We start from the raw sequence: 14739 nt of genomic DNA, 5'->3' as shown, positions 1-14739 counted from the left end.
GTAATTTAATAACAAAACATTAAAATCATATCATATATACTATATGCGAAGTAAATTTTTCGCGATAAGTTCTCTTATTCAATTTAGGTGACTAATCATCATCCTATATATTAAAAGCGAAGTGAATTTTAGCTTTAAAGACATCTCATTCAATCTCAGCGTGGTTAATTATTTTTTTGTCCCTTTCTAAAAGGTTATTAATATCCTTTAATTGGTTAAAATTAAGTTTTATTTATAATTAATTATACCAAATTTTGTTACCATGAAGTTAATATTGGATCTTTTAATGCTATAAAATTATATGGTTTTGTATATGAAAGCCCCAAGGCTCTCACTTTAGCCATAATCTCCGATTAGTCAGAGCTTCTTCTTCAACCGGTGGTTTCTGTGTTTTGACGTTTGAGTTGTATTGCTTTATTAAAATTTTTGAATTAGGGTTTTTTGTTTAAAAGCTTTGGGTCTTTGTTCATGATGAATGAGGACGATTGAGTATTTAAGCTTTGCGATTAATTTCCATCGATATTGCTCTATAAGTCTATGACCGATCGGATCCCATAGTGTCTATGCTCCTCCATCTCAACTTTGTTTCTGTTTTTGGAATGTGTCTGGTTTATCCAAAAATAATTTTGCTTTGGACTTGAGATTCTGTTTGGATTTCATGTTTAAGTTGTATTCATCTCAGTTAAATTTTGAGGAATCAAAGTGATGCTAATCATACTGATTTAGCGTTGTTTATTGTGATGTCCAGTTATAGTGAAGAATATATTCACAAGCATAAAATCGTAGCAAAACAAAAAAAAAATTCACAAGCATAAAATAGACCATATTGAACGAGTTTCTACTGTTCTCTAAGCCAAATCGAATTGATCGCTCTGCTTCTTCACTCTAATTATAGTAAAGACTGAAGAAATCGTTGGAATAAAGATTTCGATGAGCCCGAGACTCTTGCCCCAACCAGACTTTCTTGGCCTTGCAAAATACATGGTTTTCAAGGTGAACCAGGATGATGCATAATGGAATATAAATGGGAAATTATTGATTAAATTTAAACAAACTAGACCAATCAGGGTTTTAAAATTATATTTTTCATGTTAAATCTTGTGGAATCGTTGAACAGAAAGTGTGATTTCACTAAAGACTGTTATTGGTAAAATCTTGTAATCATGCTAATTTAGGAATATTAGTAATGACACTTTCAGTGAGTCTTTTGTTACAACATTTTTCTTAAACGGACCAAAGTATTTATGTGGTTGATTTTACGATTGGATAATGGAATGTAGGAGGGTCTTGAATTGGACATTTGCATATGGATACTACCTTGCTCATAATGAACATGCAAAGACACAATTTTTTCGAGTATTTGAAAGAGGCTTCATCATTGTGCAGAGATGTAGTTGGAACAGTTTGTCTCCGGAACTAATGAACCATCCAAAAGTTTCAATGATTTCGGTTGACTAAAGTAACCAAACCTACTTCGAAAAACACGTGAAAGCTTTGGAGAATGGTCTTGCTGATGTGGAACACAATGAGAGCACAAATCAACAACAGACTCTAGATCTCCTTTCAAATGACAAAGGTTGACAAGGGTCTAAGAAAGATCCAAGTGGTAAGTGAGAGATCTTTCAGCTTCAGATTTATATTATTGGTGCAAAAAACCATATGGTTTATTGCAAGTGGTATTTTCCAAATTAAGGATCATATCAAGTATTCGGTTTACAATTTGGAGGGACATGTGAAAAATTGTAAGTTTATAGTATTGAGAAGCTATTGGTTAAGATAAATAAAGAATAGATTTGTTTCCCCTAAAAAAAACCTATAGCATCACTCCGCTAATTAAAAGATTTTTACTTCTTTCAATGCTTTATAGAAAAAATAATCTCATTATGTAAATCTCAATAACAGAGTACATTGGTAAAGTTTTAAAAACCAGGAAATAGTCAAGATAATACCAGTAGGCACCTTACATAACGATCAAAGGGAAAATGAGTAACTCATATGCAGAGTCATCTCATTTATAATTGTTTAAGAATCTAATATTTTTTTTAAAAATAATTGGAAGAATATATGTCTCAAATAATAAATAATTCATTATGTGAAGATTATTCTTTCTACAAAATATAAGAAGTGAATACAGTTCTAATTTTTATGATTAAAAATTAAAACATGTTTTAGTTGTTTGGATTTATATATAATTTTGGAATTACTTTTTAGGCAATAAAGAATAACAACTTTAAGAGTGACTTGGTTTCAGCTTCCTAACTATATTTCAACTTTGTTTTAAGAGGAGAGTTCATATTAGAATACTCGGATAATATGTGTCTATGTTATCTTTGTGCTTCACTTCGTAAGATTTTTTGAAATTGATCGTTTATACAAAGATAATCAAGCCTATAAAAGATGTGAAAATATACACCTGAAAACTTCCAAACTTCCAAAAATAAATAGTAGAAGAAAATACGAAAAAGGAATAAAACTAAAAAAAAGAAGAAAAACACAAAGAAGAAGTCTGTTTATTTAATATTTTATGTAAAACAATAAGAAATTAGAAAAGATAGACTATATAAAGAATAATAGGAAGAAAAAAAATCGAAAGAACAAGACAAAAAGAAATTGAAAGAAAAGATGATGTTTCCGTCCGCGCAACGCGATTTTGAGTAAGTTTTTCAAGTAAATTAGCGAGTTTGAGTAAGTATTTTTAATGAAACATTTTCGCCCGCACAAGGTGCGGGCTAAACACCTAGTTTTTCAAATAGTACATCTATCTATATATTTATTTGTGTAGCGTTTTTCTGAGGTGTCACGTTTTCAAAGAGTTTCGGCTACGGAAAGTCTGTAGTACCTTTACTGATATATTTACAATCCTATGTGTACGCGTTGCATTCGTTCTGTTCAGCTTACGTGTATAAATCACTTAAAACAAACTGATATAGAGTTTATCGTACCATTTGGTTATAATTTTCGTCCAGCTTTTGATCAATCAATCTCGGTTTGATACTTATTCTGTCATCAATTTCTTAAAAACTTTTTTTTTTTACTAAAACGACATTTACTAAACCCTAACGAACCCTAATTTTTTTTTGGTCATAATCTACACCACAAAGTCGGTTTTAGAAATATAATCACATACACTATATATAAACTCTAATATGAAGATATCATTATTGGACATCTCTGCATACTGAATTTCTCTTTTGTTCTTTGTGGTTTCTTCAAAGATTATTTAACGTGAATATCGGGATGACGGCAAAAGCGCACAAGTAAGAAGTATAGCTGAAGCTAGAAGAATAAGATAGAACAAAAGTCAGACGATAATAATAGAGAACATTTCTATGAAATTGAGACTTTGTGGTAGAGATGAAAATATACGTCGAATTGTTCATGATCTTATCTAAACTTGCTTCAGAAAGTGAGATGTGCCGAGTTATTTTTTTGAGACTTTTTGAGAATGTGTCAATTAAAGCCGATTGAACAACTTCGGACAAAAAAATCCATCTTTATTGTATGACAAGAGACCAGCTCACTGAACAGAGGAACCTGAAGGGCACTACGAGCCGAAAGCACAAAACCATAACTTATTTCAATGGCCTCAAAATCCAATAAATGCATCTTAGAGAAAAATCTACATGATTTTTAAAACCATCAATTAACAGCGCGCTTTTTCTTTAATTTAATATTCCAAAAATTGAGGGCCGCCGTAAAAGTTTTTAATTTAATTTTAAATGACTTGAAAAATATTTTCTTAAAACCACCAATTAACAGCGCGCTTTTTCTTTAGATTTTTTTTGAGAAAAAAATATTGTATCATAAAATCCTCTAAAACCTATTAATTCGTAGAGGTAGTTTTTGTTTTTGAAAAAAAAATATCTATATTCAGTTCAAAAAAAAAAGGGAATAAAGATCTTGAAGAATCTTTAAAACTAACTCTTTTTTTTTTTTTTCTCACTAGTATAAAACCATCGCAATAAGGCAATCTCTTCTTTTCCTCCTCTAGGCTCTCTAGTCTGATAATGTTTCTCCATTCAACAAAAAGATTAGCCAAATGATATTCACGGAAAACACTGAATTTGAGCACAATGTATCTCCTTGCAGGCACTCGAGTACCTCTCTTCTTTTCGTGCAGCTAACCTGCACCGAAGTCCGGCGCAAGAAAATTCGTTACTCCAACATGGAACCAACCTCATCACCATCTCTTCCCGACAAAAGCATCGTACGACACTCGGGCTATTTTCCCTTAAACAAACCAAACGACGTCGCCCTCGAAATCACTCGTGGTCCCAACGGAACCACCGCTATCTCCAGATCAAACAACCCTTCTTCTAGCAACTACTACTCGCTACACTGCGCTAGAAACATCTGGCTAATCTTGCTGCGTTTCGGCCTCTTTAACGACGAGTGCTCCACTATCTTTCACGACATCGACACAGCTATTACATCGTCATCCTTGATAGGCAGAGGAGTGATAATTGAAGTCAATATATGGAAGATCATAACCAAGGTTTATAGTATCCACTATCTGAGGATCCAGGAGTACCGCCCCAATCCGACGTTGGAGGAGGAGGATAACGAATGTGTGATTTGCATGGAGGATTTCAAATCAGGAGAAGAATTAGCTGAGTTTCCTTGTGATCATCATTTTCATAAAGCTTGCATACTCAAATGGATGAAAACCAGTCATAAATGTCCCTTGTGTCGATTTCTCTTTTATCGCCATTGATCATCTCTATTTTCTTTTTTTTTTTTGGGTAATTGTTATTAGTTCACAAGAACACAATGTTTTAATATCTGTGTATGTAAACATATTTTGCTTAGTATCAGTTTGTACCCATGAATGGCAGCATACCAAACCAGTTTTGGTCATGGATAGTAGTAGTTTTTTTGTTTTTTGTTCTCGGTCATGGATAGTAGTAGCTATTGACCTATTGTGCCAATTTTCACATTTAGAAGAACTGTGACTAGTCTAAAGAGCGAGGAAACACGTTCTAGTTGATGTTTGTCTACAATCCATCTTACAACATTTGTGTCAAGTTCTCGAGTAATTCTGATCCAAATTGATCACTAAAATTTTGATTTCGTAAATATCTTACAAAATCAAAACAACATAACCACAACTAAAACACATATTTTTTTTTTTTAAATTACAAACCGGTAAAAGTGCAGAGGATCATCTTTTACTAAAAATTAGTACTTATCCAAATCATTATACTGTTTTAAAATTTACTTCTAAATGTATTTTTTAACAATACAAAAATGAATAACAACAAATATCCTATTAAAATACATCTAGTTCTATCAAAATATAATATCCCCTTAATTAAAACGAGATAACAACAACTATAAAACACATATTTTTTAATAAATTAAAAATTAGAAATTTACTGAGAATCATTTACTTTTATTTATACTAGGAGAGAACCCACGTGTATGCGCAGATCTTGTTTTAATTTATATTTTAAATAATATATTTTTAGAATTTGTATTGAATTTTATGTTTACTATCAATATTTTTGCGTTTAAAATATTTATATTTTCTTCAGTTTCTTCTTGATAATATATTATTTGTAATATTTTCTATACCTGTTGTGACAAATAATATAATTTTTCTCCCAAGATAATAAGGAGATCTGCTGAGCAAGATGCATTGCGATTTCCTCTTAAAAATCTACTATTTTAATGATTGTATGAAAACATAATAATTCACTTAAAAATATATGTAGAGAGGAATATTTATTTGTTTTTCGATCTTCATATTTTTTTCATTCTTGTAAATCTTACTAATATAATACTTGTTAGCAATTTTTCAATTTATCATTTTGAATTTTTTTGGTTATATATATTTTATTGATTCTTTTTTTTTTTGTATGACATTTTTATGGACACTCTTCTTTTTTACTATTGTTTTTTTTAATAACTTTTATCTCTTTAATCGTTTATCAATTATTCTTTGTGTTTTATAATTTTATTAGTTATAGTTTTATATAAGATTATTTGAAAATTTTTAACATATTCAGTCTTATAATTTGTTTTCACTTGCATTAAAATCTAATTATATTTTTAGTTTGAAATTAAAGTTTAAATCACTTGAAAAATAAAATAGAAAGGTACATTTAAAAAGTCTTGTATTATATAATATTTCTAAGTTTTTATATATTTAAATTAAATTTGCATTCATTCTAATATAAATATATATTAATATTTATTTATGTTTTTAATGTGTTTGCTTTAAATTTGATTAATTATTTATTTTATTATTATTTTAAATGGATATGTGTCACTCTTTCCACTGCTGATGTGTCACTCAGCTGGAGAGAGTTGAACAATTTTTATATATAAGAAGACTAGATGTGTACCCGCACTACGTACGGGTTTATGTGTTATAATGTTTATACATTTGTAATTCAATAAATACATTTATCTTCAATTGTCTTATTAATTTGAAAATGTTAAAATTATGCATGTGTTTTCAGACTCATATTTTAATTGCAATGTTAGATAAACACATGTATAAAGTAAATACTGAACTATGTTAAAAAGGCTGTTACTACATCTTTTTTTTTGTGTGTTGGCTTGAGTGTAAATTTGTTAGTTTGTTATTTTGGTTACATTTATTTTTTTTGTTAAATAGTTTAGTTACATGTTTAAGTTGACGAATAGTATTTTTCTTGTATATCTGTTGAGAATTGTTTGTTTTTTTTGTTATCTGATATTTATTTTTGTTAATAAACAGGAAACATTGCATACAAACCGGCGGAATCTCAAACATTAAAGTATCATTGTTTCTGAAGACAAAACTCAAAGAAGCATCTTTTGTTTAACACCTTAAACAAACATAGCTAGCTACAGCTATGACACACAAAAGAAACCAGAACTATCAAACAACAATATTTATAAACTAAAAACTTTAGGAGAAGGATAAATTGATGTTTGGAGAACTTTAGATATTTTGTACCAAAACTTATTATCAAATACTTCTTTATGCTGAAATTTTTTAAACTTATTAGCACTTCCAACGATTATAGCTATCACATAACTATGATGTCATAGTGAATCTGCTTGAGTGCATGAGTTATAAATGTTATGTTTTTTCCACTATTCTATTATGATGTTTTTGTAGTGATGCCTCTAGAGAGAAAGAGAGTAAAAATTGTATGTTTTGTAAGACGCCTAAGTAAATAGTTAGAATGATGAAAGACGTCATCCAGAGAAACCATTCATACATTACAATTTAGTTTTTGGGAAATCTTGATATGATTTTTATCATCATTAATTGCTATGCTATTTAACGTAGGCCTCAACCTACCTAAGTTCACATCAGGTAGCCGATGATGAAACACTCAAAGTTACTCCTGGTGTCCCTTGTGATTCAAGCTTGCTAATAATCCCTTGAACAATCTTCAGAGACGTAATTCCAACATTAAGTGAATATGCATCCAAAAGCTTATGATTTCTCCACAAAACACTATTGAAATTTTATGTATAAATTCATAGTATTTAGAATGATCAAGCCATTTATCTTCTGATAATCTTGCCGAATTAAAAATTGATGAGACCAACCAAGAATCACTAATGGTATATAATTATTGAAGATCAAAACTCCAACAACACTTTTAAAAAGGTAAAAAACAGAGATTAGGGATTTTCAAAATATAAATTTTGGGGAGGCTGTATTTAAACAGTAATGTAAGATATTGGGTCTTCCAATAAAACCTCTGGTCCTCCTTCCCCGATTTTCTTCTGAGTTGTGTTCTTTGTTATTCCTTTATTAAACGGGCATGATGAAAGGGAGATCCTTCCAGAGCAAAACATCTCTTCTCGGATCAGTCTCGACAATCATCTCCTTCTGCCACTCCCACTCCCCATCCCCCCTCCTTCCCTCTATTTTTATATTCGTATTACTTCAGTATCAAAACTTTATAGTATATTTATTGTAATCTCTGAATTAATGATTCTAAACTTTTAATCATCCAGGGTTTGGTAATAAAATCTTACGAAATTAAAAAAGAATAGTTTTTATTTTATTTTTCTCTGTTTTCAATATTTGTTTGAAAATGATATACATTGAAATCTTGGAGTTAGAAGAGATTTGTGATAAGAAGATAGCAAAAACTTTTAGAATTTTGTAACCACACCTAAATTTTTGACGAGAAATGAACATTGAGAATGTTTTTAAAAAATAAAAATAAAGGTAAACTAAATTAGATGCATGTTTTTTTTGTTTTTTATTTAATGTTGATTTGTAAAATCAAAAAAAAAAAAATTGACCCAATAAGGGGGGACTGATGTGTCACCGCTGGAGAGCCCCCCTTCTCTCATCTCTATATTATTATTAGTCGACATTTACATAAATGAACCTTTATTTGTAAGATATTACATAATATTTTACATAAATAAATATTTATTTATAAGATATTACATCAAAAAATATTTAGTAAGAAGATATTACATAAATAAAATTTACAAATAGAAAGCTCAACTATATATTCTTCCGTAAGAGATAGTTAAATATATAGCTCACATATTTTGTTTTTGAATATATATAGATATAAATCAAGTGTATTTAAATTCTTTATTATTTTATTTATTAAAATATTAAAATATTCTATTATTTTAAATAATAATCAATTCATATATATGAAAAAATCTATTTAAACTTTTGCAATATTTTTCATTGGTATTTTCATAATTATTAATATCATTTCGAAAATCAATTGAATTATTTTACTAAAAACAACAGAAATATATTTCAAAATTTAAATTGTATTTTTTACGGGTTGGCCAAAAAAAATATTTTATTAGATTGCAAAATAGATTAAATATTTTATTAATGACAATCCTATATATAATCATTATTAACACATATAATATAATTCATTAACTAAAAATGATAGTTTGATCTCTAATAAAATATTCATAGTTAAATTTTTATTTTATGGATATATATAGATTTTAATCCATATTGGTATATATATATATATATATATATATTAAAATCATATCACTTTCACATTTAAAAATTACTAATAATTAAACTGCATAACAAAACTAGCTCAAAGTTCTATTCAATGATATATATACAAGTAAATATCGGTTGTGTGATATTTATATATATTGTTATCTAATTGCCATCAATTTTATTTATTTACATTTTTTGTTAAAGAATTTTTGCCACCAATCTTAATTTAACTAAAAACTTAAAATTAAATTAAAATACAATTTTAAAATTATTACCCGGCACAATGTGTGGGTTAATTCCTAGTTATATATTAGAGTAGATACATATGGGGATAATCGGCTAGGTGTCAAGGTGGTCGGCAGTCAAACAACCGACCCATGGCTTCATCATAAGTACGATCTCCACTTCCTCGGATTGAGTTGAGTTGTCTGTTGAGTATCTGCATTAAGGTAAAAGCACCGGAAAGATAAGAAATCTTTGTTTTACTAATTGAAAAGTTTAGAATAAGAAACCATACAATGATACAAATTTGATAGTCTAGGTGCAGTCACATCAGCCATATATAAAGCCATTTCCAGAGGTTTTCTTCAGCTATGCCATGTGTTAATGTGATCTTTTTTTTTACATCTGTTAATGTGATCTTTTATTCCAAAATTTGCAGGTTATCGTTTGCATATTGATCCTACATGTGTCAATGTGTCTTTACTACAAACGTGGCTTCTCTTACTTTTCTAATTAAACATAAAAAAAAAGCTAGGTCAAGCTCAAATACCATGTATAAAGGGTACAGCAACAAGGTACTGGAAATCTCAAATAAAGCATTTAAGTTGCTTTTGCTGCAAGCTAGGAATCAGACATGGAAAGTATGTGGCAAGGTGAAGATTCTACTTTCTATTAATTTGTAGAGATGCTTTTTCAGGTGTTTATGAATTGCAGAATCGGTCAAGTTCATGAAGAGAAGATTATGGCTGAGATTACTAGAAGTTGCTGGATCTACTGTCATAAGCAATTACTAAATAGATGCAGATTCCTTTTGGCATTCCAAAGTGTTTATTTCTTTAACATAAGGTAATGTATTCTCGTTAATTAGTTCCTGACTTATTAATAGTTCTTGTTAAACCAACTCTTGATTAATAAATACATGTATCCTCGATTCTAGTGTATAATGTATCCTCGATTGTGTTGATCACCAACGTCTTAATTTGCGTTATTTATCTTTAATTTCTGATAGGTCTTCTTAACATCAGACAGGCGTGGAATTTTCATTGAGAGAAGACCCACCAAACCAAGACTTGAAGCTGTTGCAGTCGCACAAACAGAGATAGACGAAGAAACAGCGCAAATGCAGAGTATGGAACTAAGAGAGAGAAAGTTTGTGAGAGATGAAGAAAGAGAAGCAAGTTTGTTCGACCATCAGTGAAAAACTACACGGCGAAGATCATGAAACAAACATGACAAAGTGAAATCTGATTACAGAGAGGATGACAAGAACTTTACTCTGATTCTTGAATCAGTAGTGAGAAATGTAAAAGGAACATAAAGTTTCGTACAAGAGCAGTTCCATGAAAATTATTGTAATAAAATAGTACCTAAAGTGATCTGTGTAAAGATTATAATAATCAGCTAATAACAGGCTGATATTAGAATTTGCATACCAATGCAGACCTGTTCTGGTGATGGAAATTTTTGTTTTTGAATTAAGATTACATATATACCAACCTGAAACTTCCATGATCAGAAGTATCTTATCTAGAGTTGGATTTAGCTTGTTGTTGGTACTCTGAAGCTTAAAATTTTGTTTATTGTATTAATTTAGGTAGATTCGTTGGAGACTGAATCAGTCTGACTGATAAATGGAGCAAAGAAACAAAACCTGCAGTTGCTGTTTACAGTCTAATTCCCAAAAAAGGATAAGCTGTTTCGTTGTTGGGATCTTGAGACTTAAAAACTATAGTAAATTGGCGTATATATTCTCATGATCGATTTCTTTCCGTGTATTTTTGACTTGGTATTTGAGTGTGTAATATTTGCATTTGTGGAATTTTTTGTTGTTGAGTTTTGTGATAATTTGCTTAGCATGCCTGTCCTGAATTTCTAAGTTAACTTTTTAAGCTTTTCTTCTTAGATCTCATCGATCGCTTTTGTTCTTACATGTATTGATCATTGTCTTCTTACATTTATTGAACAGGTGAGTTAAAGTTCTTAATGTTAGTATTGTTGTTTAGTGTATAATATAAGCTACATCACAGTTCGTTCTCTTCGATGCCAGTGCAGGTTCTAGTATCAGTACACAAGTTCATATATTGTAGAGAATCTCAAGGGAGATGATTCTCTTTTGGCTCAAGTTTATGGCAAGGTCAACTTTGTTTGTTCGTTCATGTTGCTTCTACACTTATAGCTTAAAATTTTCATACAAATATAAAAAAAGATATCAATCTTTGCAAATATCCTATCAAAGTTTTATCTAATTAAATATCGTTTTCCATATTTTCGATAATACAGTTAATTTTGAAAACCTAGAATTGTCATTGACGTCTAGAGGAAGCAAAAAAAAAAAGATTGCCTTTAAAAACCCTAGACTAAGAGCCTGTGGTGTGTATATCGGAAACCTTCTTCAAAGTTGGAACTCAATATGATTAGAGGAGAAAACACAGATTCCATCCCGATTGATCTCGTCAACGAGATACTCTCGAGATTGCCTGCCAAGTCAATCGCGAGGTTTCATTGCGTGTCGAAGCTATGGAGCTCCATGATTCTCCGTCCATATTTCACCGATTTGTTCCTCACGAGGTCCTCTGCTCGTCCCCCGTGTCTCTTATTTGCCGTCCAACTAGACGTAGACGGCGATGAGTGGTGCTTCTTCACGTCGTCTCAGCCTCAGAATCCATATGATGAGGAGTCGTCGTCTCTTGTAGTAACCGCTGATCGTCACATGCAGTTCCTTGGAGACAATACGTGGCTAGAGACTTGTGGTTATGCCTCAGGATTGATCTGTTTCTGTCGACATAGACCAGATGATAAGCGTACACTGATATTTAACCCTAGCACGGGTCAGTACACAAGTTTACCTATACCTAAAAAGTGGATATATTTGAGAAGCTATTTAGGGTTTGATCCCATTGAAAAACAATTCAAGGTATTGTCCATTCGCGATCCTAATCCTAACTATGATGAAAAGGGATTCCAGTATGAAATTCTGACACTAGGAACAAGAAACGTTTTGTGGAGGAAAATCCATTGTCCCTTAAACCATTTTCCTAATCGTAGCAGTGAAGGGATATGCATCAATGGGATTTTGTACTACTTAGGTGAATATATCTTCTCTGACAAAGCATATGAAAGGCGATATGTGCTAGTTTGCTTTGATGTTAGATCTGAGAAGTTCAAGTTTATAAATAGAGATTTCATTTATGGTGGGTATCATCCGGAACTGGTCAACTACAAGGGTAAATTAGGCGTGTTTACTCTGACGTATGATTACTATCCTGGTACGAGGCGTTCCGTGAAGTTGTATTTGTCCATTTTAAAGAATGACGAGAAACCTGAATCGGAATGGTCAGAATATATCTACACTTTTTGGGAGAACCAATTCCCTAAATGCAATGGTTATGAGTTTTGGGAGAATCCAATCATTGGTGTAACTGCTACAGTTGAAATTGAGTATACAAGTGTTCAAGTCTTTGTAGACTATGTAGAGGATCTGAAGTTTCTTACTATGAAGACTACATACAATGCTGCAACATCTATAGCCCCACCAGAACAGAAGCGTGATGAACCCAAGAGCACATCATCTAAAGCTCACCAGCAACAACAAGATGGTCGTATGTTTGAGAGCATTAACAAGTTTGATTCTCTTCGTCTTTTGGATGATGATGATTTTACCTGATATTGTTTTTCTTGCTCCCTAAGTCAGGCTTAAAGCTATGTTCTCTCTGTAACAGCCATATGTAGTTATCAAATAATTTTTTTAGGAAATTAAGTTTCTTTTATATTCAAGGTCAGGTCCTGGCTGAAAATTGCCTTCAGGATATTTATAACACAGAGAGTTCTTAGCTAATTTGGTTGTGAATGTAACTTGTTATTTTATATTTTTATATTTCTATCGCAATAAAAAAGAAAGAAGTGTCGTAAAATAAAAACCGGAAAGAAAAATTAACCTGTTGGATATTAATTATCCATGTAAGCTGGTTAAGTAGCATAAATTATTGACCACTTACTTTACCTACTCACTTTTCTTCACTTGTATAAATATGTGTGTGAAGCAGCAATCAAAATGTGAATCACTTCTCCCTCTCTTCTCTATCGCACGTCCCTTCCTCTCTTCTGATATATAAAATATAACTATATATATATATATCTATATATATATTCATATATAAATACCCATAATCTTACCTATTGAATATATATAAGGGGAAAATTTACAAGACGTTATCAATATGAGCATTTCTCGATCCGTTTTTATACCCAAAGAGGTAAGATTTAAATTTAGTTTAATTTATTTTAAATTTATGTATTATTCCGGGATGATAGGTTCTGCCTTCCCGAATCGTTAATTTAAATTTATATTCAATTTATTTTAAGTTTACGAGATGATAGGCTCTGTCTTCCCCGAACCGATCGTTATGATAGGTTATGTCTTCACGATCATATGATCATATGGTAAACTATGTCTCCTCAGATCATATTAATGGAGTGGAAGGCTAAGCCTCCTTCTTGATTTTATATTTGTAGAGTAGAAGGTTATACCTCCTCCTTAAAATTATGGTAGGCTCTGCCTCCTCAATTATATAGAAGGTTCTACCTCTATATTGCCTAATTATATATTTTTGTTATATATGCATATTCAAAAGTTTTTATCATGTTTTTTTAAAAACAAAATTTAAATTGCATTTCTGCTAAATTTATGATATACATACAGTTATCATGTCAAATTTGGCGAAGTTCGAAATCCATGCCCTTGATGTGTCTGGAAAAATTACATGTCATGGGTAGTAGGTGCAAAAATGCATCTAAGAGGAAACGGGCTTCTTGATTCCATCGATAAGTCAGAAACGACATCAGATGAGAAAAAGGCAAAAACCATGATATTTTTGCTCCACCACATCGATAATAGTTTAAAAGAGGAATACATCACGAAAGAAGATCCTGCAGATCTTTGGCAATCTCTCAAAGATAGGTTTGGTCACCAGAAATATGTGATCTTACCGAAAGTCAAACATGAGTGGTTGAACCTCCGGTTCAAGGATTACAAAAGTGTTGGTGAATATAATTCCACGATGTTCGGAATTACTTCCAGGATGATGTTATGTGGACAGGAGGTAAGCGATTTTGACATGATCGAATAAACTCTTCAAACATTTCACCCTGGAAATGTAATCCTGCAACAACAATACTGGGCAAAAGGTTACACCACTTATTCGGAGTTGCAAGTCTTCCTTGTGGCTGAACAAAATAATCAGCTCGTGATGTTAAACCATCAAACTCGTCCAACTGGATCATCCCTATTCCCAGAAGCAATTGTTGCGTCATCCAGTCAAAATAATAGAATCGAACGTGGACGCGGTCGAAGCCGTAACCGCGGTCGCAGACGAGGTCGGGGACGAGGAAGACAAAATGATGTTGGTAGGGAAGCAGGAAAGCAAAAAAAAAAACTGCTTGTTACAGATGCGACATGAAAAATCATTGTGCAAAAACATGTTGTACGCCAAGACATTTAGCCAATCTGTACCGAGCATCACAAGATGCCAAAGAAAAGGATAAAGGAAAGGATTTTGAAACCAATTTCA

General features: G+C 31.4%; 1 protein-coding gene across 1 annotated transcript; it reads left to right on the top strand.

Moving 5' to 3' along the window:
- The first annotated feature begins 11582 nt into the window (after positions 1 to 11582).
- Positions 11583 to 12836, top strand: LOC18011282 (putative F-box protein At1g60370). The gene has a single exon (XM_006393178.1). The coding sequence runs from the start codon at positions 11583 to 11585 to the stop codon at positions 12834 to 12836; it is 1254 nt and encodes a 417-aa protein (XP_006393240.1).
- Positions 12837 to 14739: the final 1903 nt, after the last annotated feature.

Source organism: Eutrema salsugineum, unplaced genomic scaffold, assembly GCF_000478725.1.
Source record: "Eutrema salsugineum unplaced genomic scaffold, Eutsalg1_0 scaffold_7, whole genome shotgun sequence".
Classification (NCBI taxonomy): Eukaryota; Viridiplantae; Streptophyta; class Magnoliopsida; order Brassicales; family Brassicaceae; genus Eutrema; species Eutrema salsugineum.
Note: the sequence above shows the minus strand (reverse complement) of the source record. Positions and strands in the feature narration are given on the sequence as shown.

Excerpts from the sequence above, each read along its gene's own strand:
- LOC18011282 (XM_006393178.1), top strand. The coding sequence starts at position 11,583 with ATGATTAGAGGAGAAAACACAGATTCCATCCCGATTGATCTCGTCAAC.